This window comes from Ranitomeya variabilis, chromosome 6 (genome assembly GCF_051348905.1).
Source record: "Ranitomeya variabilis isolate aRanVar5 chromosome 6, aRanVar5.hap1, whole genome shotgun sequence".
Taxonomy (NCBI): Eukaryota; Metazoa; Chordata; class Amphibia; order Anura; family Dendrobatidae; genus Ranitomeya; species Ranitomeya variabilis.
This window is the reverse complement of record NC_135237.1, coordinates 366,891,282-366,918,513: the sequence shown is the minus strand read 5'-3', so window position 1 is coordinate 366,918,513 and position 27,232 is coordinate 366,891,282. Positions and strand designations below refer to the sequence as shown.

The window sequence follows — 27,232 nt, the reverse complement described above, 5'->3', positions numbered from 1 at the left end:
ATGTGTTGTGAATTCTGTTCTCGAACTCCCTCCTGTGGTCATGAATGGTACTTCGGTGAGTTCTGTCCATGGACTCCCTCTGGTGGCTGTGAGAGGAGCTGCTGGTTCGGAGATTCCTTCCCCACCTGCCATCGTTTAGGGCTAGGCTGGATTCTCTATTTAACTCCACTCAGATCATTACTCTATGCCAGCTGTCAATGTTCTAGTACTGGTCCAGATCTCTCCTGGATCTTTCTGAGGACCTGACCACTCCAGCAAAAGCTAAGTTCCGGCTTGTTCATTTGTTACTTATGGTTTTTCTTGCTAAGTTCTAGTCCAGCTGGCTTCATGAAACTGCCTGGCTAGCTGGAAGCTCTGGGGGTGCAGAGTGGCACCACCGCACCGTGAGTCGGTGCGGGGGTATTTTTTGCACACTCTGCGTGGTTTTTGTAGTTTTTTTGTGTTGACTGCAAAGATCCCTTTTCTATCCTCAATCTGTTTAGTTAGACTGGCCTCTCTTTGCTAAAGCCTATTTAATCCTGTGTTTGTGATTTCCTCTTAACTCACAGTCAATATTTGTGGGGGGCTGCTTTTACCTTTGGGGAAATTTCTCTGAGGCAAGTGAGGCTTTGTTTCCTTTCTTTAGGGGTAGTTAGCTCTTAGGCTGTGAAGAGGCGTCTAGGCAGAGTCAGGCACGCTCCACGGCTATTTCTAGTTGTGTTGATAGGAGTAGGGTTTGCGGTCAGCAGAGTTCTCACTTCCCCAGAGCTCGTCCCGATTCCGAGTTTAACTATCAGGTCATTCCTGGTGCACCTAACCACCAGGTCCATAACAGTACAGCTGGCCCACAAAGTGTTAATGCATCTCAATAGAGGGATAAGAGAAGATCTGAGACCATTTTTTTTTCCCTGCAGTGTGTTTTGCCTTTCTTTTCCCTTAAACTCTGGGTGGTTCAGAACTCAGGTGTGGATATGGACATTCAAGGTCTGTCCTCTAGTGTAGATCAACTCGCTGCAAGGGTACAAAACATTCAAGATTATGTAGTTCAGAATCCTATGTTGGAGCCTAGAATTCCAATTCCTGATTTGTTTTCTAGGGATTGTGATTGTGCTATTAATTTGATTTCTGGTAGCAAGTTCCCTAAGGGACGACTTTTCAATTTGTCTGTGCCAGAACACGCCGCTATGAGGAGTTATATAAAGGAGTCCTTGGAGAAGGGGCATATCCGCCCATCGTCGTCACCATTGGGAGCAGGGTTCTTTTTTGTGGCCAAAAAGGATGGTTCTCTGAGACCTTGTATAGATTACCGCCTTCTTAATAAAATCACGGTCAAATTTCAGTACCCTTTGCCTCTACTGTCTGATTATTTGCTCGGATTAAGGGGGCTAGTTGGTTCACCAAGATAGACCTTCGAGGGGCGTATAATCTCGTGCGTATTAAACAGGGCGATGAATGGAAAACAGCATTTAATACGCCCGAGGGCCATTTTGAGTACCTGGTGATGCCATTCGGCCTTTCTAGTGCTCCCTCTGTGTTTCAGTCCTTTATGCATGACATCTTCCGAAAGTATCTGGATAGATTCATGATCGTATATTTGGATGATATTTTGGTCTTTTCGGATGATTGGGAGTCCCATGTGAAGCAGGTCAGAATGGTGTTCCAGGTCCTTCGTTCTAATTCCTTGTTTGTGAAGGGATCTAAGTGTCTCTTTGGAGTTCAGAAGGTTTCCTTTTTGGGTTTCATTTTTTCCCCTTCTACTATCGAGATGGATCCTGTTAAAGTCCAACCTATTTATGATTGGACTCGGCCTACATCTGTGAAGAGCTTTCAGAAATTTCTGGGCTTTGCCAATTTTTACCGTCGCTTCATCGCTAATTTTTCTGGTGTTGTTAAACCGTTGACTGATTTGACCAAGAAGGGTGCTGATGTGGTGAATTGGTCCTCTGCGGCCGTTGAGGCTTTTCAGGAGTTGAAACATCGTTTCTCTTCGGCTCCTGTGTTGTGTCAGCCAGATGTTTCGCTCCCTTTTCAGGTCGAGGTTGATGCTTCTGAAATTGGAGCAGGGGCTGTTTTGTCTCAGAGAAGTTCTGATTGCTCTGTAATGAAGCCATGCGCTTTCTTTTCAAGAAAGTTTTCGCCTGCTGAGCGTAATTATGATGTTGGCAATCGGGAGTTGTTGGCTATGAAGTGGGCATTCGAGGAATGGCGACATTGGCTTGAAGGAGCCAAGCATCCCGTGGTGGTCTTGACAGATCACAAGAATCTGACTTATCTCGAGTCTGCCAAGCGGTTGAATCCTAGACAGGCTCGTTGGTCGCTGTTTTTCTCCCGTTTCAATTTTGTGGTTTCGTACCTTCCGGGTTCTAAGAATGTGAAGGCTGATGCCCTTTCAAGGAGTTTTGTGCCTGATTCTCCTGGGGTTCCTGAGCCAGCTGGTATTCTCAGAGAGGGGGTACTTCTGTCTGCCATCTCCCCTGATTTGCGGCGGGTGCTGCAGGAGTTCCAGGCTGATAGACCTGACCGTTGTCCAGCGGAGAAACTGTTTGTCCCTGATAGATGGACTAATAGAGTTATCTCTGAGGTTCATTGTTCGGTGTTGGCTGGTCATCCTGGGATTTTTGGTACCAGAGATTTGGTGGCTAGGTCCTTTTGGTGGCCTTCTTTGTCACGGGATGTGCGTTCTTTTGTGCAGTCTTGTGGGACTTGTGCTCGGGCTAAGCCCTGCTGTTCTCGAGCCAGTGGGTTACTTTTGCCCTTGCCGGTCCCGAAAAGGCCCTGGACGCATGTTTCCATGGATTTTATTTCAGATCTTCCTGTTTCTCAAAGGATGTCGGTCATCTGGGTGGTTTGTGATCGCTTCTCTAAAATGGTCCATTTGGTACCCTTGCCTAAATTGCCTTCTTCCTCTGATTTGGTTCCATTATTTTTCCAACATGTGGTTCGTTTGCATGGCATTCCAGAGAACATCGTGTCTGACAGAGGTTCCCAGTTTGTTTCAAGGTTTTGGCGTTCCTTTTGTGCTAAGATGGGCATTGATTTGTCTTTTTCTTCGGCTTTCCATCCTCAGACAAATGGCCAAACCGAACAAACCAATCAGACTTTGGAAACCTATCTGAGATGCTTTGTTTCTGCGGATCAGGATGATTGGGTGACCTTCTTGCCATTGGCTGAGTTCGCCCTTAATAATCGGGCTAGTTCGGCTACTTTGGTTTCGCCTTTTTTTTGCAATTCTGGTTTTCATCCTCGTTTTTCTTCAGGGCAGGTTGAGCCTTCTGACTGTCCTGGTGTGGATTCTGTGGTGGACAGGTTGCAGCAAACTTGGACTCACATAGTGGACAATCTGACGTTGTCCCAGGAGAAGGCTCAACGTTTCGCTAACCGCCGTCGTTGTGTTGGTCCCCGACTTCGTGTTGGGGATTTGGTTTGGTTGTCTTCTCGTTATGTTCCTATGAAGGTTTCTTCTCCTAAGTTTAAGCCTCGTTTCATTGGTCCTTATAAGATTTCTGAAATTCTTAATCCTGTATCATTTCGTTTGGCCCTTCCTGCTTCTTTTGCCATCCATAATGTGTTCCATAGGTCGTTGCTGCAGAGATATGTGGCACCTATGGTTCCCTCCGTTTATCCTCCTGCTCCGGTGTTGGTCGAGGGGGAGTTGGAGTATGTGGTGGAGAAGATTTTGGATTCTCATATTTCGAGACGAAAACTTCAGTACTTGGTCAAATGGAAGGGCTATGGTCAGGAAGATAATTCCTGGGTTGTTGCCTCTGATGTCCATGCTGCTGATTTAGTTTGTGCCTTTCATTTGGCTCATCCTGATCGGCCAGGGGGTTCTGGTGAGGGTTCGGTGACCCCTCCTCAAGGGGGGGGTACTGTTGTGAATTCCGTTCTCGAACTCCCTCCTGTGGTCATGAATGGTACTTCGGTGAGTTCTGTCCGTGGACTCCCTCTGGTGGCTGTGAGTGGAGCTGCTGGTTCTGAGATTCCTTCCCCACCTGCACTCGTTTAGGGCTAGGCTGGATTCTCTATTTAACTCCACTCAGATCATTACTCTATGCCAGCTGTCAATGTTCTAGAACTGGTTCAGATCTCTCCTGGATCTTTCTGAGGACCTGACCACTCCAGCAAAAGCTAAGTTCTGGCTTGTTCATTTGTTACTTATGGTTTTTCTTGCTAAGTTCTAGTCCAGCTTGCTATCATGAAACTGCCTGGCTAGCTGGAAGCTCTGGGGGTGCAGAGTGGCACCACCGCACCGTGAGTCGGTGCGGGGGTATTTTTTGCACACTCTGCGTGGTTTTTGTAGTTTTTTGTGTTGACCGCAAAGATCCCTTTTCTATCCTCAATCTGTTTAGTTAGACTGGCCTCTCTTTGCTAAAGCCTATTTCATCCTGTGTTTGTGATTTCCTCTTAACTCACAGTCAATATTTGTGGGGGGCTGCTTTTACCTTTGGGGAAATTTCTCTGAGGCAAGTGAGGCTTTGTTTCCTTTATTTAGGGGTAGTTAGCTCTTAGGCTGTGAATAGGCGTCTAGGCAGAGTCAGGCACGCTCCACGGCTATTTCTAGTTGTGTTGATAGGAGTAGGGTTTGCGGTCAGCAGAGTTCCCATTTCCCCAGAGCTCGTCCCGATTCCGAGTTTAACTATCAGGTCATTCCTGGTGCGCCTAACCACCAGGTCCATAACAGATATGCTTATAAGGCAGTTCAAATAATATCTTAGCTCAACCAGGGAGGCCTGGGTAATAGTCTCAGGTTCTTGCAGAGCAGAAACAGCTTACATGTCCAGCAAGTGCAGATGGAAGTAAACACTAGCAGCAGATGAAGGAGGATTACTGGAACTGGTGTATGCAGCAGGAACTCAGAGCAGAGTAGCAAGATAACCCCACAGGTTCACAGGAGCAGGTATATAGCCAGGGAGTAACCAGAGGTCAGGTGCTGGATGCAAGGTAGAATACTCTAGCACAGACTGAAGGCTGGGGTGGAGTTTTATAGCAAGAAGACACAGTGCACATGAGACCAAAGACGCCATCTTGGAAAAGGGCTTTAATGCACAAAAGGTGATAAAAAATATTCAGAGTCCTGACAACCTGTCATGAGCTTTTATTTTTGAAACAGACGACAGGAAGGCAGTGGGGTTGGGCCATTTCCTGCTCAGCTCCTGGTTTTCCATGTGGCCCATGGCTACAGATTCAAGTTAAAGGCCCTGCAGTAAAGGGTTTGGGTGCGTCAGTTTTGGTCTTGCAAGCAGGCAGAGCAGACAGCTCTGCAGAGCACTACTTGTGTGAGGCAACACAGGGCCAAGCGGAGCCAAAAAGCCTGGCACCCTCAGCGTACATTGCGGTGCCTTAGCCCTCGGCAACCAGTCACGGACTTTCTTTGTTTTCCCAGTTGCCATCCGGAGGATCCGTTTTACTTTCTGTTTGTGAGTACGCTGTACATTAAACGAGACTTTATTTTGAACTTTTGCCGGGTCAATGCCTTCTTACTGCACAGTGAGGGCACCGCTGCACTACAATGTTAATACAAGATTTGTTTAAATTTGTAGTGGCATTAGCTTCCTTTACTTGTAGATTTACTTTAATGTTTGGGAGTGCCAACAATATTTTGGTCAATAATAGATTTCTGTATTAGAAAATAGTTTAAATTATGGCATTAAATAGATAGGCATTTAGGATGAAAATTAATTTGTATTTCGTACCACCCCTTTAAATTTGAATGTGCAAGGAAACAAAGAGTTTATATTGAAAAAATGAGTTTTAGCTCAAAATCATTCGAGAAAAATAAAATCTCCCCAAAGACAGTAACCAATTTAACTTTTTAAAAAATGTGAAATTTTACAAGAGTTGTTTGCATCTGTTTTCAGAGCTGAATGTACTGCCAAAAAAACATCACTGCACACTCTTAATAGATGCTTGTGAGAATTTTATTATACAGATACAGATGCAGCAATAACACAATTCAGGCGCATGGATAGAGAAAATGGTGAGGCGACAAGAACATAACGTTTTGACCCTCATAGGGGCTTATTTATATAGTTGCTGTAGAAGAAAAAACAAGGTATTTATTATTATTATTATTATTATTATTATTATTGTATCTGTATAATAAAATTCTCACAAGCATCTATCAACAGTGTGCAGTGATTGAACATTAGTCAACTATGGGGATTGCCATCCCACTTCACCAGCACCTCGGAACTCTCCAGGCAAGAGAGCTCACCACACTACCCGTCTAAAAACGACCACTGACATTCCTACGAGGAATTCCTAAGAGGATTGATTGCACTTAGTAGGAGAAACAAAATAACAATCTCATAGTTATTATGCCTTTTATTGGCAAACAAAAATAAAATAAGTGATGTTATAAATAAAGCTTTCACAATTACTTAAAATATTTGCACATTCAGACATGAGGCAGCCATGCCACAAAGGAACACACTTGAAAACAAGAATATGTGTTAAACCTTAGATCCGCCAAGTTTCCTCATTTTACTGTTGATGTCAGCTTTATGTCTCCTTGGCATTCAACCAGCTTCATTAAGTAGTCGCCTAGATTGGCTTCGAATGAACAGGAATGTTTCGTCAAGAGTTAATTTGTGTAATTGTAAGACGCCCAAGCGAGGTAGTTGTGGGCGAGATTCTGTCCCCGCTCGCTTTGGCATCCTAGAGACAATTGTGGGTCCTGGCTGGGTGTTAGTCTTGTGAGGGCCTTGTGCCCGTGCAGGCTGCCGGTAGCCAATGATATTGGCTGGCCAGGACCACAAGTTCCACAGATTAGCAAAGGAGACTTCTGTTCAAACATGGAAACTTTACTGAACTTGATGAGGGTTATATACAAGGGATCGCTATGGACCCCCTGGATCTACCACTCGGGACTCTCACTAGTCCCACAGTCTCAGTCCTCTTTATATCTGTACATTCGTCGTTTCTCAAGCTCAGGGTTTCTTGTGACACGTCGTCCTATCCATGGACCCCTTTAAGGTAGAAGGCCACTCTGCCTCTTCTGTCAACTTCTAGTCACTCTACCTCATTGTCCCATCGTCTCCTTTGCTGTAGTTCACCCGCATGGCAGCTCTGCACACTTGTCACTTCAGAATCTAACTCTGCTCTGATTTACTTCAGGAAGCAAGTCCCTTGTCCTAGCACTAAGCCCTTCCCCTGTGTCTGTTGCTGGGGAAACCCCTTCCCCTACATTCTATGCAAACACTACCTTATGTCCTAAGTCCTAACCTATGTCTTACATGCATCACATCACTATGTATTATTATTATTTATTATTATAGCGCCATTTATTCCAGGGAGCTTTACATGTGAGGAGGGGTATACATAATAACAAGCACACTAATCTTAAACGATACAAGCCATGACTGGTACAGGAGGAGAGAGGACCCTGCCCGCGAGGGCTCACAATCTACAAGGGATGGGTGAGGATACAGTAAGCGAGGGTAGAGCAGGTCGTGCAGAGGTTTGGTCGATCTGTGGTTACTGCAGGTTGTAGGATAGTCGGAAGAGGTAGATCTTCAGGCTCTTTTTGAAGGTTTCCACAGTAGTTGAGAGTCTGATATATTGGGGTAGAGTGTTCCAGAGTAAGGGTGATGCATGGGAGAAATCTTGTACACGATTGTGGGAAGAGGAGATAACAGGAGAGTAGAGAAGGAGATCTTGTGAGGATCAGAGGTTGCATGCAGGTAAGTACCGGGAGACGAGGTCACAGATGTATGGAGGACACAGGTTGTGGATGGCTTTGTATGTCATGGTTAGGGTTTTGAACTGGAGTCTTTGGGTAATGGGGAGCCAATGCAGGGATTGACAAAGGAGAGAGGCCAGGGAATAGCAAGGGGAAAGGTCGATTAGTCAGGCAGCAGAGTTTAGAATAGATTGGAGGGGTGCTAGAGGGGAGGCCACAGAGCAGGAGGTTGCAGTAGTCAAGGCGGGAGATGATGAGGGCATGGACTAGGGTTTTTTCAGATTCTTGGTTTAAGAATGTACAGATCCGGAAAATATTTTTGAGTTGAAGTCGGCAGGAAGTGGAATGGGCTTGGATATGTGGTTTGAAGGAGAGATCAGTGTCAAAGATTACCCCAAGGCAGCAAGCTTGTGGGACTGGGGAGAGTGAGCAGCTATTTACTTCAATGGATAGGTCTGTTGGGGGAGTCAAGAGAGATGGGCAAAGATGCTGAATTCTGTTTTGTCCATATAAAGTTTTAGAAATCTATCGGAGAAGAAAGATGAAATAGCAGACATTGTGGGATTCTGGTTAGTAGGGAGATGATATCTGGTCCAGAGATGTAGATCTGTGTGTCATCAGCATAGAGGTGATACTGAAAGCTGTGAGATTCTATGAGTTGTCCGAGGCCGAAGGTGTAGATGGAGAAGAGGCCTTAGGACTGAACCTTGTGGGACTCCGACAGATAGGGGGCAAGGTGAGGAGGTGGTGTACGAGTGGGAGACGCTGAATGTTCGGTCTGTTAGGTATGACGAGATCCAAGATAAGGCCAAGTCAGTGATGCCAAGAGATGAGAGGGTTTGTAATAATAGGGAATGGTCCATTGTGTCAAAGGCAGAGGACAGGTCAGGAGGAGAAGGACAGAGTAGTGTTGCTTGGCTTTGGCGGTTAATAGGTCATTGGTGACTTTAGTTAGGGCAGTTTCAGTGGAGTCATGCGGCCAGAAGCCAGACTGCAAGTGGTCAAAGAGGGAGCAAGAAGAGAGGTGGGAGGACAGTTCAAGATGGACATGTTGTTCCAGTAGTTTTAAGGCATAGGGGAGAAGGGATATGGGGAGATAGCTAGATGCAGAGGATGGGTCAAGAGAGGGCTTTTTGAGGATAGGTGTGATTGAGGCATGTTTAAAGCTTGAGGGGAAGACACCAGTTGTTAGTGATAGGTTGAATAGATGGGATAGGGTTGGGATGAACACTGTGGTGAGGTTTGGGATGAAGTGGGATGGGATCGGGTCAAGTGCACAGGTGGTGAGATGTGATCTTGAGAGTAGAGTGGAGCGTCGATCTTCTGTAATGGTGGAGAAGTTAGTTTTGGAGGAGGAGGGCTGAGCAGTTAGGAGAAGGGGCTCTGTTGGTTGTCGACCAAAACTGTCCCTGATGTTATCAATCTTTGCTTGAAAAATGAGGCAAGGTCTTCGGCTGAGATGAGTGGAGAGGGAGGGGGTGCTGGGGGATGGAGGAGAGAATTCAGTGTTGTATAACTGTTTAGGGTTGTGAGACAGGGAGGATATGAGAGATGAGAAGTAGGTTTGTTTTGTTTTGCTGCAGTGAGTGTGGCCTTGAAAGTAGTGAGGGACTATTTGAATGCGGTGAAGTGCTTGTTGGAGTGGGATCTTTTCCATCTCCGCTTAACAACCCTGGTAGCCCATCTCAGTTCTTTGGTCAGGTTGGAGTGCCAGGTCTGTCTGTCGATTTTGTGAGCTTTGGTATGTGTGAGAGGGGCAACCGATTCCAGAGCTACAGCTATTTTGGTGTTATATAGAGCGACAGTGGCATCTGCATTGTGTAGGGAACTTATATCTGTAAGAGAGAGGAGGGATTCAGACAGTGAGTGTAGATCAAGGTGTTTAAGATTTCTGCGAGGGTGTACTAGTTTGTAGAGTGGAGATCGTGGACAAGGAGTGGAGAGGGAAGAGAATGTAAGTAGGTTGTGTGTTATGGACCTGGTGGTTAGGTGCACCAGGAATGACCTGATAGTTAAACACGGAATCGGGACGAGCTCTGGGGAAATGGGAACTCTGCTGACCGCAAACCCTACTCCTATCAACACAACTAGAAATAGCCGTGGAGCGTGCCTGACTCTGCCTAGACGCCTCTTCACAGCCTAAGAGCTAACTACCCCTAAAGAAAGGAAACAAAGCCTCACTTGCCTCAGAGAAATTTCCCCAAAGGTAAAAGCAGCCCCCCACAAGTATTGACTGTGAGTTAAGAGGAAATCACAAACACAGGATGAAATAGGCTTTAGCAAAGAGAGGCCAGTCTAACTAAACAGATTGAGGATAGAAAAGGGATCTTTGCGGTCAACACAACAAACTACAAAAACCACGCAGAGTGTGCAAAAAATACCCCCGCACCGACTCACGGTGCGGTGGTGCCACTCTGCACCCCCAGAGCTTCCAGCTAGCCAGGCAGTTTCATGATAGCAAGCTGGACTAGAACTTAGCAAGAAAAACCATAAGTAACAAATGAACAAGCCGGAACTTAGCTTTTGCTGGAGTAGACAGGTCCTCAGAAAGATCCAGGAGAGATCTGAACCAGTACTAGAACATTGACAGCTGGCATGGAGTAACGATCTGAGAGGAGTTAAATAGAGAATCTTAGCCTAGCCCTAAACGAGGGCAGCTGGGGAAGGAATCTCAGAACCAGCAGCTCCCCTCACAGCCACCAGAGGGAGTCCATGGACAGAACTCACCGAAGTACCATTCATGACCACAGGAGGGAGTTCGAGAACGGAATTCACAACAGTACCCCCCCTTGAGGAGGGGTCACCGAACCCTCACCAGAGCCCCCAGGCTGATCAGGACGAGCCAAATGAAAGGCACGAACTAAATCGGCAGCATGGACATCAGAGGCAACAACCCAGGAATTATCCTCCTGACCATAGCCCTTCCATTTGACCAAGTACTGAAGTTTTCGTCTCGAAATACGAGAATCCAAAATCTTCTCCACCACATTCTCCAACTCCCCCTCGACCAACACCGGAGCAGGAGGATCAACGGAGGGAACCATAGGCGCCACATATCTCTGCAGCAACGACCGATGGAACACATTATGGATGGCAAAAGAAGCAGGAAGAGCCAAACGAAATGATACTGGATTAAGAATTTCAGAAATCTTATAAGGACCAATGAAACGAGGCTTAAACTTAGGAGAAGAAACCTTCATAGGAACATAACGAGATGATAACCAAACCAAATCCCCAACACGAAGTCGGGGACCAACACGGCGACGGCGGTTAGCGAAACGTTGAGCCTTCTCTTGGGACAAGGTCAAATTGTCCACCTCATGAGTCCAAATTTGTTGCAACCTGTCCACCACAGAATCCACACCAGGACAGTCCGAAGGCTCAACCTGCCCTGAAGAAAAACGAGGATGAAAAACAGAATTACAAAAAAAAGGCGAAACCAAAGTAGCCGAACTGGCCCGATTATTAAGGGCGAACTCAGCCAATGGCAAGAAAGTCACTCAATCATCCTGATCCGCAGAAACAAAACATCTCAGATAAGTTTCCAAAGTCTGATTGGTTCGTTCGGTTTGGCCATTTGTCTGAGGATGGAAAGCCGAAGAAAAAGACAAATCAATGCCCATCTTAGCACAAAAGGAACGCCAAAACCTTGAAACAAACTGGGAACCTCTGTCAGACACGATGTTCTCTGGAATGCCATGCAAACGAACCACATGTTGGAAAAATAATGGAACCAAATCAGAGGAAGAAGGCAATTTAGGCAAGGGTACCAAATGGACCATTTTAGAGAAGCGATCACAAACCACCCAGATGACCGACATCCTTTGAGAAACAGGAAGATTTGAAATAAAATCCATGGAAACATGCGTCCAGGGCCTTTTCGGGACCGGCAAGGGCAAAAGTAACCCACTGGCACGAGAACAGCAGGGCTTAGCCCGAGCACAAGTCCCACAAGACTGCACAAAAGAACGCACATCCTATGACAAGGAAGGCCACCAAAAGGACCTAGCCACCAAATCTCTGGTACCAAAAATCCCAGGATGACCAGCCAACACCGAACAATGAACCTCAGAGATAACTCTATTAGTCCATCTATCAGGGACAAACAGTTTCTCCGCTGGACAACGGTCAGGTCTATCAGCCTGGAACTCCTGCAGCACCCGCCGCAAATCAGGGGAGATGGCAGACAGAACTACCCCCTCTCTGAGAATACCAGCCGACCCAGGAACCCCAGGAGAATCAGGCACAAAACTCCTTGAAAGGGCATCAGCCTTCACATTCTTAGAACCCGGAAGGTACGAAACCACAAAATTGAAACGGGAGAAAAACAGCGACCAACGAGCTTGTCTAGGATTCAATCGCTTGGCAGACTCGAGATAAGTCAGATTCTTGTGATCTGTCAAGACCACCACGCGATGCTTGGGTCCTTCAAGCCAATGTCGCCACTCCTCGAATGCCCACTTCATAGCCAACAACTCTCGATTGCCAACATCATAATTACGCTCAGCAGGCGAAAACTTTCTCGAAAAGAAAGCACATGGCTTCATTACAGAGCAATCAGAACTTCTCTGAGACAAAACAGCCCCTGCTCCAATTTCAGAAGCATCAACCTCGACCTGAAAAGGGAGCGAAACATCTGGCTGACACAACACAGGAGCCGAAGAGAAACAACTCTTCAACTCCTGAAAAGCCTCAACGGCCGCAGAGGACCAATTCACCACATCAGCACCCTTCTTGGTCAAATCAGTCAACGGTTTAACAACACTAGAAAAATTAGCGATGAAGCGACGGTAAAAATTGGCAAAGCCCAGAAATTTCTGAAGGCTCTTTAGAGATGTAGGCCGAGTCCAATCATAAATAGCTTGGACTTTAACAGGATCCATCTCGATAGTAGAAGGGGAAAAAATGAAGCCCAAAAAGGAAACCTTCTGAACTCCAAAGAGACACTTAGATCCCTTCACAAACAATGAATTAGCACGAAGGACCTGGAACACCATTCTGACCTGCTTCACATGGGACTCCCAATCATCCGAAAAGACCAAAATATCATCCAAATATACGATCATGAATCTATCCAGATACTTTCGGAAGATGTCATGCATACAGGACTGAAACACAGAGGGAGCATTAGAAAGGCCGAATGGCATCACCAGGTACTCAAAATGGCCCTCGGGCGTATTAAATGCTGTTTTCCATTCATCGCCCTGTTTAATACGCACGAGATTATACGCCCCTCGAAGGTCTATCTTGGTGAACCAACTAGCCCCCTTAATCCGAGCAAATAAATCAGACAGTAGAGGAAAAGGGTACTGAAATTTGACCGTGATTTTATTAAGAAGGCGGTAATCTATACAAGGTCTCAGAGAACCATCCTTCTTGGCCACAAAAAAGAACCCTGCTCCCAATGGTGACGACGACGGGCGGATATGCCCTTTCTCCAAGGACTCCTTTATATAACTCCGCATAGCGGCGTGTTCTCGCACAGACAAATTGAAAAGTCGTCCCTTAGGGAACTTGCTACCAGGAATCAAATTAATAGCACAATCACAATCCCTATGAGGAGGTAGGGTACTAGACTTGGGCTCATCAAATACATCCCGGTAATCCGACAAAAACTTAGGGACTTCAGAAGGAGTGGAGGAAGAAATTGACAACAATGAAACATCCCCATGTACCTCTTGACAGCCCCAACTGGACACCGACATTGATTTCCAATCCAATACTGGATTATGGACCTGCAGCCATGGCAAACCCAACACGACCACATCATGCAGATTATACAACACCAAAAAGCGAATATCCTCCTGATGCGCAGGAGCCATGCACATGGTCAACTGGGTCCAGTACTAAGGCTTATTCTTGGCCAAAGGCGTAGCATCAATTCCCCTCAAAGGAATGGGATGCTGCAAGGGCTCCAAAAAAAAACCACAGCGTCTGGCAAACTCTAAGTCCATCAAATTCAGGGCAGCACCTGAATCCACAAATGCCATAACAGAATAGGATGACAAAGAGCAAATCAGAGTAACGGACAAAAGAAATTTAGGCTGTACAGTACCAATGGTGACAGACCTAGCGAACCGCTTAGTGCGCTTAGGACAATCAGAGATAGCATGAGTGGAGTCACCACAGTAAAAACACAGCCCATTCTGACGTCTATGTTCTTGCCGTTCAGCTCTGGTCAAAGTCCTATCACATTGCATAGGCTCAGGCCTCTGCTCAGAGGATACCGCCAAATGGTGCACAGTTTTGCGCTCACGTAATCGCCGATCAATCTGTATGGCCAAGGACATTGATTCATTCAGACCAGCAGGCGTGGGGAACCCCACCATAACATCCTTAAGGGCTTCAGAAAGACCCTTTCTGAAAATTGCTGCCAGGGCACACTCATTCCACTGAGTAAGCACAGACCACTTTCTGAACTTCTGGCAATATACCTCCACTTCATCCTGACCCTGACACAAAGCCAGCAAAATTTTCTCTGCCTGATCCACAGAATGCGGTTCATCATAAAGCAATCCCAGCGCCAGAAAAAACGCATCTACATTACGCAATGCAGGATCTCCTGGCGCCAGGGCGAATGCCCAGTCTTGAGGGTCGCCACGCAACCAAGAAATAATGATTCTCACTTGCTGAATAGGGTCACCAGAAGAGCGGGGTTTCAGAGCAAGAAACAGTTTACAATTGTTTTTGAAACTCAGAAATTTAGATCTATCCCCAGAAAACAAATCAGGAATTGGAATTCTAGGCTCCAACATAGGATTCTGAACTACATAATCTTGAATGTTTTGTACCCTTGCAGCGAGTTGATCTACACTAGAGGACAGACCTTGAATGTCCATATCCACACCTGAGTTCTGAACCACCCAGAGTTTAAGGGGAAAAGAAAGGCAAAACACACTGCAGAGAAAAAAAAAATGGTCTCAGAACTTCTCTTTTCCCTCTATTGAGATGCAGTAACACTTTGTGGGCCAGCTGTACTGTTATGGACCTGGTGGTTAGGTGCACCAGGAATGACCTGATAATTAAACACGGAATCAGGACGAGCTCTGGGGAAATGGGAACTCTGCTGACCGCAAACCCTACTCCTATCAACACAACTAGAAATAGCTGTGGAGCGTGCCTGACTCTGCCTAGACGCCTCTTCACAGCCTAAGAGCTAACTACCCCTAAAGAAAGGAAACAAAGCCTCACTTGCCTCAGAGAAATTTCACCAAAGGTAAAAGCAGCCCGCCACAAGTATTGACTGTGAGTTAAGAGGAAATCACAAACACAGGATGAAATAGGCTTTAGCAAAGAGAGGCCAGTCTAACTAAACAGATTGAGGATAGAAAAGGGATCTTTGCGGTCAACACAACAAACTACAAAAACCTCGCAGAGTGTGCAAAAAATACCCACGCACCGACTCACGGTGCGATGGTGCCACTCTGCACCCCCAGAGCTTCCAGCTAGCCAGGCAGTTTCATGATAGCAAGCTGGACTAGAACTTAGCAAGAAAAACCATAAGTAACAAATGAACAAGCCGGAACTTAGCTTTTGCTGGAGTAGACAGGTCCTCAGAAAGATCCAGGAGAGATCTGAACCAGTACTAGAACAATGACAGCTGGCATGGAGTAACGATCTGAGAGGAGTTAAATAGAGAATCCTAGCCTAGCCCTAAACGAGGTGAGCTGGGGAAGGAATCTCAGAACCAGCAGCTCCCCTCACAGCCACCAGAGGGAGTCCAAGGACAGAACTCACCGAAGTACCATTCATGACCACAGGAGGGAGTTCGAGAACGGAATTCACAACAGTTGTGGTCAGAAAGAGGTAGAGGTGTGTTAGAGAGGTTAGATAGGGAGCCAGGTGGTGAAGTGGTCAAAGAAGGTGGTGGCTGGCCCTGGGGGGCAGTAAATGACAGCCAGTTGGAGGTTGGAGGGGAAATAGATGCGTACAGAGTGCCCTCAAAGGAAGGGAGGGTAACAGAGGGTGGCAGTGGGATTGGGGTGAAGGAGCTGTTATATGACAGGAGAAAATCAACTCTTCCACCATGCGTGCTGCTGGGGCAGGGTGTGTGGGAAAGGTGGAATCCATCATACGAGAGTGCAGTAGGGGAGGCTGTGTCAGAAGGGATGAGCCAGGTTTCGGTGATGGCGAGGATGGAAAGGTTGTGAGTAATGAAAAGATCATGGATGTAGGAAAGTTTGTTGCAGACAGAGCGAGCATTCCATAGAGCTCCTGTTAGTGGGACTGGGAAAGTGGGGGGCTGGGCAAATGGGTATAAGGTTAGAGAGGTTACGGAAAGTTGTGATAGAGCGTGGATGGGAGGTAGAAATGACTGTGGGAATGTGGTTAAGAGGACCAGGATTTGGAGAAATATCACCAGCAGTGAGGAGGAGTAGAGAATGTGTTAGGTGGGAGCAGGAAAGAGCATGAGGTGGCTGTCTGTGTTTGGAGATAGAGGATTGTAAGCTGAGGAACATTTCTGAGGAAGAGGTGAGATGGCTGGGGAGGATTGAATAAGAGATGAACAGTTCCTTATTAGGTGTTGGGATTAGGGGGGTTAGCAGAAAGTGAAGAATTATAGGAGTGAGAGTGAATACAAACAGAAACATTGTTTACAGTGACTGTATCCAGTTACCTTCAGGTTCAATTTTGGATTAATTCTGAGCTTCACACTTGTATGATACACACTTATATGATGCATGGGACAGATTGACGCCTGGCAATTTGGCAGACTTATTCTATGCGATATATGTGCAACAAAGTGCATTCAGGTGTGAAGAAGTGGGGAGTGGTCTGTGCTCATCTTGGTCAGGTAATTAAGAGTGAGCCATATGTGTATGATCAAGGCAGAGTAAACAAAGTCATAAATAACATTGGGGGTATTGCAGGGGTCAGTTGGAAAGCATACCAAGTTTTGCAACATGCTGAGGTAGGAAAGTTCAGTGTGGAAAAGCTAGGTAAAGTACTTACAGTATATGATGCACGGGGCAGACTGTATGTTAGCACATTACATAGGCAAACATCTTACAGTTCACATGACATAAGATGTACACAAGACATTAATCATTACTCAGATTACACATCACATTTTATACAGCGGCAAAGTCTTCAAGGGAGAGCAGGGCAATATGTCCATCTCCTTACATAATCACTAGCTTTGAGAATGTGTTTGCAACTATAAGGTGTGTTATACAGAGGCAGTGATGGTATATAGTTGCATATAGTTCTGAGATCTATTCCATTATTGTTCTAAGCCAGAATATGGCAAGAACCACTCATTAATTTAACACATGTAGTCAATCTGGAAAATTACTAGAACATTGAACCATCAATTGCTATGATGAAAATGATGCTTATGAGAAGTTCCAAGGGAAAGGAATACGAAGAATTATCTCTGATGCTGAGAATAAGCTTATTAGAGTTTCCAGTTTAAAAAACCTGTTCAGAAGACACTGCGAGAAGTAGGCCCTTATGGTCCAATTGCTAAAAATAAGCCACTTCTTAGGACTACAAACAAGAAGAGACTTGTTTAGGCCACCAAACACAAGGAATGGACACTAGATCAGTGTAAATCTCTATGGTGGTCTAATGAGTCAAAAATTTAGATTTTTGGTACCACCATATTTTTATCATGAGCACAAAAGGTGATTGGATTGTTTCTACATTTTTTGTGCCCACAGTGAAGCATGGAGGGTGAAGTGTTATGGTGTAGGGGTGCTTTGCTGGTGATACGGTTAGTGATTTTTTCCAAAGTCAATGCATATTTACTAATTATGGCTACCACAGAATTCTGCACCATGATGTCATTGCAAGAGGTTTGCAATGCACTTAGTTGAACATCTTTTGTGTTGCACCAGGACAGTGATCCAAAACACACTTGTATGTTATGTAAGAGCTAAATTACTAAGAATTAAAAGGATGGAGTGCAGCATCAGATGACATGGCCTCTACAATTACTTCAACCCAACTGAGATAATTTGGCATGAGGTGGAGGGCAATGATGGCAAAGGAGCCAACAAGTGATCAGCACTAGTGATGAGCACAAGTGCTCATTATTCGAGCTTGCATAGGGTACTCGGGTATGCACCAAATTTCGCAAGCTCTCGAGTGACATGTTTGAGTCCCCACGGCCTCATGTTTAGTGGCTGGTAGTCAGCCATAAAACATGTGGGGATTACCAGACAAACAAGAGTTTTCCCCTTGTGTTTTGTAGCTACCTAACAGCTGCGAAACATATGTCTGTGGGTACTCGAACATGTCACCCAAGCACCCTAGACAAACTTAAGTAACGAGCACTTGCGCTCATGACTTATAAGCATCCCTGTGAACTCCTTCAAGACTGTTGGTAAACCATTCCAGGTGACTACCCAATGAGACTGCTTGAGAGACTGGCAAGGGTGTGTAAAGCCTGTCACCAGGGGAACTTTAAGGAACATAAGGTTTAACACATATACTGGGTTATTTCACATTTGTTTACTTTCTCCGTTTCCATATGTGAAAAGTCTATGTTAGTTAGATGCATCAAATACTAATTTTATTAAGAGATGCTCACCTCTAAATAATTTTGAGATATCTTGGTCTGTCTATGCTATACAAACTGAAATCTTATACATGTATGATCTAATAGAGATTTCCACTATAAGTTACAACAGATCATAGCTCAATGGAAAACTATGAATTGGTTCTGAAGGCCCCAAAATGTCAATCTCAAATAATGAAAAAGTGTTTCATCAAACGTTGCATGAAGCAATATAACCAGCTAATATAAGAAACTTTGTAATACATCTCTCCTTATAGGCCACCTATAGTTTGGAAACAAGCGTTCATAGGCTGGTAACCACCTATCGAAAATGCTAGGGTGCAAGGATTTTTAAACAAGCATACAAATAATGTTATTGACAGCACCTCACCCCGTATAAACCATTAACTTGGTATTCTATGCACACAAAAAAAATCATATTAATGATCATTCCATGTGCATAAAATTGCAGTCAACCTATCAATACAGGCAAGTAAACGACCTCCAATCAGTGGTTATTTAATAGCCGGCATCTGATAGTGTAAATGGCCTCTCAATGTACTTCACTCACATGTATTGAGACTTCGTAATTGATAAGTAAGGACATATGTAATTGAAGAAGTGCTGAGAATTATCTTTTTTTTCATATAAATTGAACACTTAGTTATTGTTTATTCAGTGCTACCTATTTGTATATTGATTGGGCTCTGACAAAATTAGCCATAACAAAAGAACATAGGCACCTAGAGAAAACAAAAAAAAATCTGAATAGCAGAGTCACACCAATAAATAAAGTAAAAATTCTCCAATTCTTCTTTGAGAAATACCATTCATTGTCTACTTCTGTAAAATAGTGACAAATAATCTGTCCTCATAGATTACCTATCTAACACACGCCTGCATGGAGTTGAAACTTGGTGAAACGTATATGGTCTTTGATCCCTGGCTGACTGGTCCAGCCTTTGCTCGTGGATGGTGGTTACTTCATGAGCCTCCTTCCGACTGGTTGGAGAGATTGTGCCGGGCTGATCTAATCTACATAAGTCACATGCACTCTGATCATCTAAGGTATGTATCTATGTTCAGATCTGAATGGTTCTCATGAAATTTGCACAATTTGAAAACTATACCATTATGATATTCACATTTATTACTGTCTTTTCTATCTGCCATGTAGTAAGAAAAGAGCAGTAAAAGGGTGTGTGCAAATATTTTCTTTTGAAATAAATTGCACCATTATAATTAATATTAAAAAATTAACTTTATTACACAGTTGTAACCAATGATGTGTGCTATACCCAGACTTTGATCCCTGTATACTTCTCATTTGACCTAGTGGTAATTTGTGGGCTCAGTGCTCGATGATGCAAAGTGGTAGCATCCAACTCAGATGTTAAGGGGAGAATGTATGGCATATGAAGATATACTGGACTCAAACTTATATGGACGCTTTGCTGAATATTAGATTCATGTCACTTTAAGGTTTTCTTATTCACTGTTATAAGACTTAATTCTGTTTATTATTCCATCCGAGGATGTGACAAGATATCAATTCCCAATAAACCAAAGATAAGTAAAATACGTGCATAGACAGATGTCAGGCCGACCATTAGGGTGATAACGGCACAGAAATAGACTAAAAGCAATAATCAGTAGAATAATGGTCCAATAATAATAAAGATAATAACATAGAACATGTTATGATCAAAGTGACTTGTGATAATTATTAAGTTGGAAAGACCTATGATGTAATATGCTGAGACCGCCCGATTTCTCTTATAAAAAGAGCTGTCCGACCAATAAAGATCAGGAATCAATTTGAGACAATTGCTTGCATTTGTGTTCTGATTTCTCCGGCCATAAAACCTCACATCCAATTTGGCAGCAGACAACTAAGATGAGAACACACGCATCCCGTGTGCCCTAACATTTGGCGTCCGAAACGTGGGGCTAGGACGAAAGTTCGAACCTGACCAGCCGCAAGTAAGACCCCCAATCTTGGACCGGACCACTCGAGGGTGGAGAAGTGCACCTCCTACTAGGTAAGAAAATCATTCATCTTACCTATAACCCTCCAGTGTTTCCGTGCTGAGATAAAGGTCAGTCGGCTGTCAGACTCGGACATAGTGACCTGTCAGGAAGTCAGCTAGGGCCCAGCGTGCATCAGAAGCAGACCTATGGTCTGAATAGTGGCCAGAGCCACATTACATGGTTGTCCTCAATGTGAGTGTAGCCGAGACAGTGAATTACAAGATGCGGAGTACAGGAAGGAAAGTGATTGAAGAACAGAGAGATTTACTGGAAACAGATCCTGGGACAGGTCGCCTAGCAGTACAGCCCCAAATTTACAACTCAGAAAGGTAACGTGCCAGTACAGAACAGGGAACGTAAAATGAAGAGAGTGCCCTGGGTGGGACTCCCATGGTGTCAGTCCGCAGAAAGACTGGGCAAAGGCCATAGTGTCAAGCTTATTTACCTAATTGAAAAACAGGCGAAACGCAGGTTTTAGTTTAGGACTCTCACTTGGGTTGTGGTGAAAACAGAGGAACGTGAGGCAGAAACAAGTGAACTTGGAAGAAGTAGAGAGAAGGTGCTCCATATTGTAAAGAAAACATTTGTGAAGTTATGCACCCACTATCTATTGTACATAGTTCCCACCAATTTATTGTTCAGCTGTTTATTTTCGAGTGGTGATCTCCCTCATTAATCTGTTTAACATCCAGTTCTGGCCAGTCAAAGTTACCAGCATCATGCTGCCTACAAGGGCATAGCCTAGCATCCCTGTAGACAAAGCCCTTACAATTAGCCAGGACCCCCATCTTCATGTAGCATGCTGGGGTGTAAGAGATGAGTACCTCGCCCATGGCTACTACCCCACGCCATGTTACCATTGTAAACAATCTATTACAACCTAGTAATTCCCAGGGCCGGCCCGAACGTATAGGCGAACTAGGCGGCCGCCTAGGGCGCCGACCCTAAGGGGGCGCCAGAGAAAAAATAGAAAAAATTATAAAAAATCTTTTCAAAAGGCAAAAGGTGTATGGAGCGGAGCTGAATGTGTATGAGGTGTACGGAGCGGAGCCGTGTGTGTACGAGGTGTATGGAGCGGAGCGCGTGTGTACGGAGCGCAGCCGCATGTGTAGGAGTAGCTGTGTGTGGCCATTATACGGTACGAAGTATCATGTGCGGCCAGTATACAATATGGAGCATCATGTGTGGTCATTATACAGTATGGAGCATCATGTGTGGCCATTATACAGTATGGAGCATCATGTGTGGCCATTATACAGTATGGAGCATCATGTGTGGCCATTATACAGTATGGAGCATCATGTGTGGCCATTATACAGTATGGAGCATCATGTGTTGCCATTATACAGTATGGAGCATCATGTGTGGCCATATTTTTTTGTTTATAATTATTCTTTATGAAACAGTGTGATCAGCAGTGCTAAATGGGTGTGGTTGGGACGTGGATATGGGTGTGGCTAGTTATGAATGGGTGTGGTCAGAGGCGTGGCCTAAAAATTGCCGCAGCGCGCCGCAAACTTTGTCCCTCTTTCCCATCTTCAAAAATTGGGAGGTATGTTAAAAGTAGTAGGGGTGCAACAAAATAGTTTTGCCTAGGGCGCCGTAATCTCTCGGGCCGGCCCTGGTAATTCCTGGTGATAGACTGACACAGCATCTAATTACTAGATAGCCAACAGTATTGCATCCAGCCTCAGGAAATAAAGTGTTGTAGCTTCTCTACTAACCCAATAAATGTAATATTGAAGCTCACTAGATGGTGATACCAGATGTACATTCTTGTATAAGAGGTGTATTGAACCCACTTTTCATTGTAAAATGTCAGACTGTTAATATTTCCATTAGCAGAATGCTCAGATGTTTTTGACCCATTGCATAGTACAGTACTACAAGTATGACTTGAGGGCAGATCTTATTCATGTAGGTTTTATTATAAAAATTTAGATTTACTCAGTAACCACCTTTTCTGTTGCCAGTTACCCAACACTTAAGAAACTTTCTGATAGAAGACCAGATGTTCCAATATTTGTTGGGAAAACTGAACGTCCAGTCTTTTGGTATCTTGACAAGAGTGGCATTACTCTAACAAACGTCATTGTTGTTCCCTTTGGAGTATGGCAACAGGTCAGCCAGATCATTTCTTTTACATAATAATTGTCAGGTTCAGTCTGGGTTCATATTTGTAGTCACAATAGATTTTAGTACATACACAAACTGTTCATAAATTTTTCTTACATAAAATGTGTCTGATAAATAGTATATTGGCCAGAAATCAGCATGTCCGTGTTTATATTCCTTTACTTAATTATATTACTTATGCAGTATCAGGCGGTATTATAATAGAGATTGTGGACCGTAAAGGGAATCTGTTGCACGTTGTTGCTATGTAATCTGAGAGCAGCAAGATGTAGGGGCTAAGACCATGATTCCAGCAATGTGTTGTTTGCTGGTCTGCATGGTGTCATGGTGATACAATTTCTGTTTTCTCTTGCAGATCTTGTAGTGCTCAAATACTGAGCCCTGTATAATGTCGCCCACACCACTGATGTTTTCTGTGTACACTGTGCATTGACAGAAATCAGCAGAAGGGGGGTGGGATTACACAGAACAGTTGATTTGGAGATATGTGACACTTAGTCATGTAATGATAATCTCCTGCTGATAAAACACTGATTTTATTGAAACAGCAATACATAGCCTAATAATTGACACATCCCTGGAGTCAGGCTCTTAGCCCCTACATCGCGCTGCTCTCAGATTACATAGCATACATCTGCTGACAGATTCCTTTTTAAAAAGTTACTAGATAGGCTGTTGAGGAAAAACATATGACACTTTCAGATCTACAGTGCTCTTATTTTTATTTGCTTCAGGTCAATGAACATCTTCGATTTATGATTCTGATGGATGGAGTTCACCCTGAAATGGACACCTGCATCATAGTGGAATACAAAGGTAAAGAATTACTACTGATCATTTAGAAACACTTGGCCAAAACTCAGGTTTAACTTATATAAGTCTGAAATAGGCAGGAAGTTCCCCAAGAGTGACCATTTTGTGAATATTTTTGACACTTTTCTAACAAAGTCCAATAGTTTACACCCTAAACCAAATCCATCATCGATTGCTAATGACTCAGACAATCGATATTAGAGCTGCTCTCATTTTAACCCTATTGTTCTAATAGTAAATGAACAAATATCCTGCAAGCAAAAAAAGATGAATTTTCAGTGTTACTGCTGTGTTTGATGCTAATAATAAATAACTTTTTAACTTGCAGGCCATAAAATACTTAATACAGTAGACTGCACTAGGCCAAATGGGAATAAACTCCCCATGGACGCTGCTGTAATGATGAGCGACTTTGCAGGAGGTGCATCAGGATTTCCAATGACATTCAGCGGTGGAAAGTTTACAGGTAAAATAGAAAGATATATAAACCTATGTGAAATATGAAAAGCAAATTTACAGAATATCTGTATTCACAATGCTTTCAGATATTTAGGAGGAGTTTAATCCAGTGACAAAAGCACTATAATAAGGTTATAATAACTTATAACACAACTGTGGTGTGATGGAAGAAAAAGTAAAAAAAAGAAACACATGCTAAACCATTCAGCCACAGTCAATGTTTCAGAACAAAAAACTGTAGGAACGTTTTCTATTGGAAAATGTGCATGGAAATCTATGATCATGGGTTTTGGTATTCATATATATATTTTCCTCACTGAAATCATAAATACATTCAACATAAAATACATTTATGTATGTTGGTGCAACGTAAAAAAATGTGTAAAAGTTCAAGGGTTATGAATATTTTTTCAAGTCACTGTATCTTGTCAGGACTAGTGATGAGCGAGTGTACTCGTTGCTCAAGTGAACTCCGAGTATTCATGACTGCTCGGAGATTTAGTTTTCATTGCAGCAGCTGAATGATTTACAGCTATTAGCCAGCCTGATTACATGTGGGTATTCCCTAGTAACCAGGCAACCCCCACATCTACTCAGGCTGGCTAGTAGCTGTAAATAATTCAGCTGCTGTGATGAAAACTAAATCTCCGAACAGTCATATGGAGCGCCCAACCAGGGCAGCGGGGTACTCGGTACCAGGTCCGGTCGCTCTTAAAGGGGATGTCATGGTGGCTGCGACTCGGTCCATGGCCCTGGGCGTCTAATTAAAGGGAAAAGGTCTTTAAAGGGGAATTGTGATAAAGTCTGTCATGACGCCACCTGTGGTGTACGGTCAATAGGGGGACTGATGCTGCTTTAAAGGGGTCCTCTGGGGGATGTTGTTGCAGCAATGATGGTGACACTTCCCACAGGTGAAGCGGGGTCCCCATGGCTCCCAAGGTGTGTGGCAAGGGTGTTGTATGCTGACGAATAAGTGGAGGACACAGTATGATAAGCCTTTACCTGGTTTACTGTAGATGTAACAGGCCTCAGTCCAAGGTACCAGGTACAGGTGTAGACAGGGTCCAGCCGGCTCGGAGGCAATAGGGAACTCGTCTTCCCAGTTGAGGTCCGTAAGCCTTTCCTACCAGCGCTGTTGTATGTGAGGTCCCTGCTGCTTAAAGCTTACTAGCAAAGTCCTTTTTTCCCCTGTCCTGTAACAGGTACCTGCATAACGGGTAGCTTGAGCCGTTTTACAGGGACTCTATCATGCCCCAGACTGATCACTACAGTTCTTAGCCCTCCGGTTCTGCCAAGTGTCCTACAGTTCCACTAAGGCCTCGGGCTCCCGGTACCCGGCTTCTGCGCTATGGCTCTGAGGGTGTACTCCCCGCTGTTCCCCTATGAGCCCTTTATTTCTCCTCTGCTCCTTTCCTCTGTAGCTCCACCACATTCAACCCTTCAGGTTTCCAGAGGCTGTTTCAGACGTCCTTCCATCTCAGTGTCTCTCTAACTGACCCTACTCCTCCTCCAGACCAGGACACTTAAAGCTCAGGGAAGCTCCCCTGAATCTGGGTCCTGAACTCCCCCTCCTGGCCTAGATTTGGAAGGTGTTGCATGCGAGTGCCTTACCTGGTAAAAAGGAAATTCCCATAGACTCCGAGCATGATATCACCCTCCCCGAAAGGAAGGCAACATCACTGTAACAACCGTTTCCCTGGGGTGTTAGACATAAACACTCAGAGGTCACCCGAGCGTGCTCAGGAAAACCCGAGCAAGGTGTACACTCGCTCATCACTAGTCAGGACAAATGTTACACTTAGGATTTACACTGGGGTCCCACGTAAGGGTGAGCATGGTGCGGCCCAGCAGGTTCTTCATAAATATTACAGTAGTTTTCTGCTCTTTCTTTGGAACTTCATTACAAACTGCTTGTTTATTGTTTTTGAAGTGCATCTGAACAGCAAGGTGGATTGCTGTTGAGGGGAGATAGAGAGAAAAAAAAATAATCTATAAATCTTCAGCACAGCGAGTGTGAGCGAGCTGAGTGTGACCTGAGCGTAAGTGTGAACGGCGGTAAGTGTGTGACTTGTGATTCAGTGAGGAGGTATTTGGAAGGCCTTTAACAAATACCTGTGTGAATTTGTGTGAGTTGCTGAATTGGGAGTAGCTATATTCATAAGGAGTTAACTTAGGGTGGGGGCTCATAATTAAGGGGATATAAGGGGCAGCTGTTTGGGGCTCAAGTCCTTTTTGGAAGTGCATCTGAACAGCAAGGTGGATTGCTGTTGAGGGGAGATAGAGAGAAAAAAAAAAATCTATAAATCTTCAGCACAGCGAGTGTGAGCGAGCTGAGTGTGACCTGAGCGTAAGTGTGAACGGCGGTAAGTGTGTGACTTGTGATTCAGTGACTTTGGAATCAGGGAGTTTCCAAGGGAGGAATTGCTTCTGTTTTTTTTTTTTTTTTGGTTTAATTAATACTTTGTATTTATTTTTAATTAACGTTTCTGTGTGGTGCAATCCCCATTAGGAAATGTGCTCCACAATTGTTAATGCCATCCAGTGCACATCTTGCCACATGTATGCAGTCCTTGACCAGCCGGTCGAGGGTGCATACTGCTGTGCGAGATGTGAGCACATTGTGCATTTGGAAACCCAGATACTGGATCTAAATGTGCAGCTGGCAACACTGAGATCCATAGACAATATGGAGAGGAGTCTTCTGCTCACAGAGCAGACGATCAATGGGATAGATGAGGAGGGGGATGGTAGGATGGAGCTGCAGGACAGTGTGGCAGTTAGCTGGGTGACAGATAGAAGGCGCGGTAGAGGGAAGAGTGCCAGGGAGGCTAGTCCTGATCTGGCACACCCCAATAAGTTTGCTAAGTTGGCAGATGAGGGGTGTGCCGGTACAGGGGTAGCACTGCTGCAGCCAGGCATGTCCTCTGAAAGCCGGAGGAGTGACTGCTCCAGTAAGGAGGGAAAAAGGAGAGCAGGGCAGGCCAGACAGGTGCTGGTAGTGGGGGACTCAATTATTAGGGGAACAGATAGGGCAATCTGTCGCAAAGACAGGGATCGTCGGACGGTGTGCTGCCTACCTGGCGCTCGAGTCCGACACATCGCTGATCGGGTGGACAGATTACTGGGAGGGGCTGGTGAGGACCCAGTGGTCATGGTGCACATTGGCACAAATGACAAAGTTAGAGGTAGGTGGAAGGTCCTTAAAGATGATTTCAGGGAATTAGGCTGCAAGCTGAAAGCAAGGACCTCCAACGTGGTATTTTCCGAAATACTGCCTGTACCACGTGCCACGCCAGAGAGGCAACGGGAGATTAGGGAGGTTAATAAGTGGCTCAAGAATTGGTGTAGGAAGGAGGGGTTTGGGTTCCTGCAGAACTGGGCTGACTTCTCAGTTGGCTACAGGCTCTACGCTAGGGACGGGCTGCACCTCAATGGGGAAGGTGCAGCTGTGCTGGGGGAGAAAATGGTTAGAAGGTTGGAGGAGTGTTTAAACTAGGGATTGGGGGGGAGGGTAGTTGGAGCACCCCCACACCGCCGCAGGGCCGAGGGGTACCCGGAGCCGGGCCTCTGAGTCTCTGCTCTGGGGGTTGTCACGGTGGCTAGACCCGGTCCGTGGCCCTGTCCGTCAGTGG

The 27,232-nt window shown here is 44.9% G+C and overlaps 1 protein-coding gene across 1 annotated transcript in view; it reads left to right on the top strand.

Annotated features, from left to right (window-relative positions):
* LOC143782505 (cytidine monophosphate-N-acetylneuraminic acid hydroxylase-like) overlaps positions 1-27,232 on the top strand; it is a 357,809-nt gene that overhangs the window by 174,684 nt on the left and 155,893 nt on the right. Inside the window, exons 5-8 of the mRNA XM_077270001.1 lie at positions 19,039-19,229; positions 22,166-22,313; positions 23,063-23,144; positions 23,470-23,607. Coding sequence (XP_077126116.1) covers positions 19,039-19,229; positions 22,166-22,313; positions 23,063-23,144; positions 23,470-23,607 — 559 coding nt within the window. The remainder of the gene's footprint in view (positions 1-19,038; positions 19,230-22,165; positions 22,314-23,062; positions 23,145-23,469; positions 23,608-27,232) is intronic.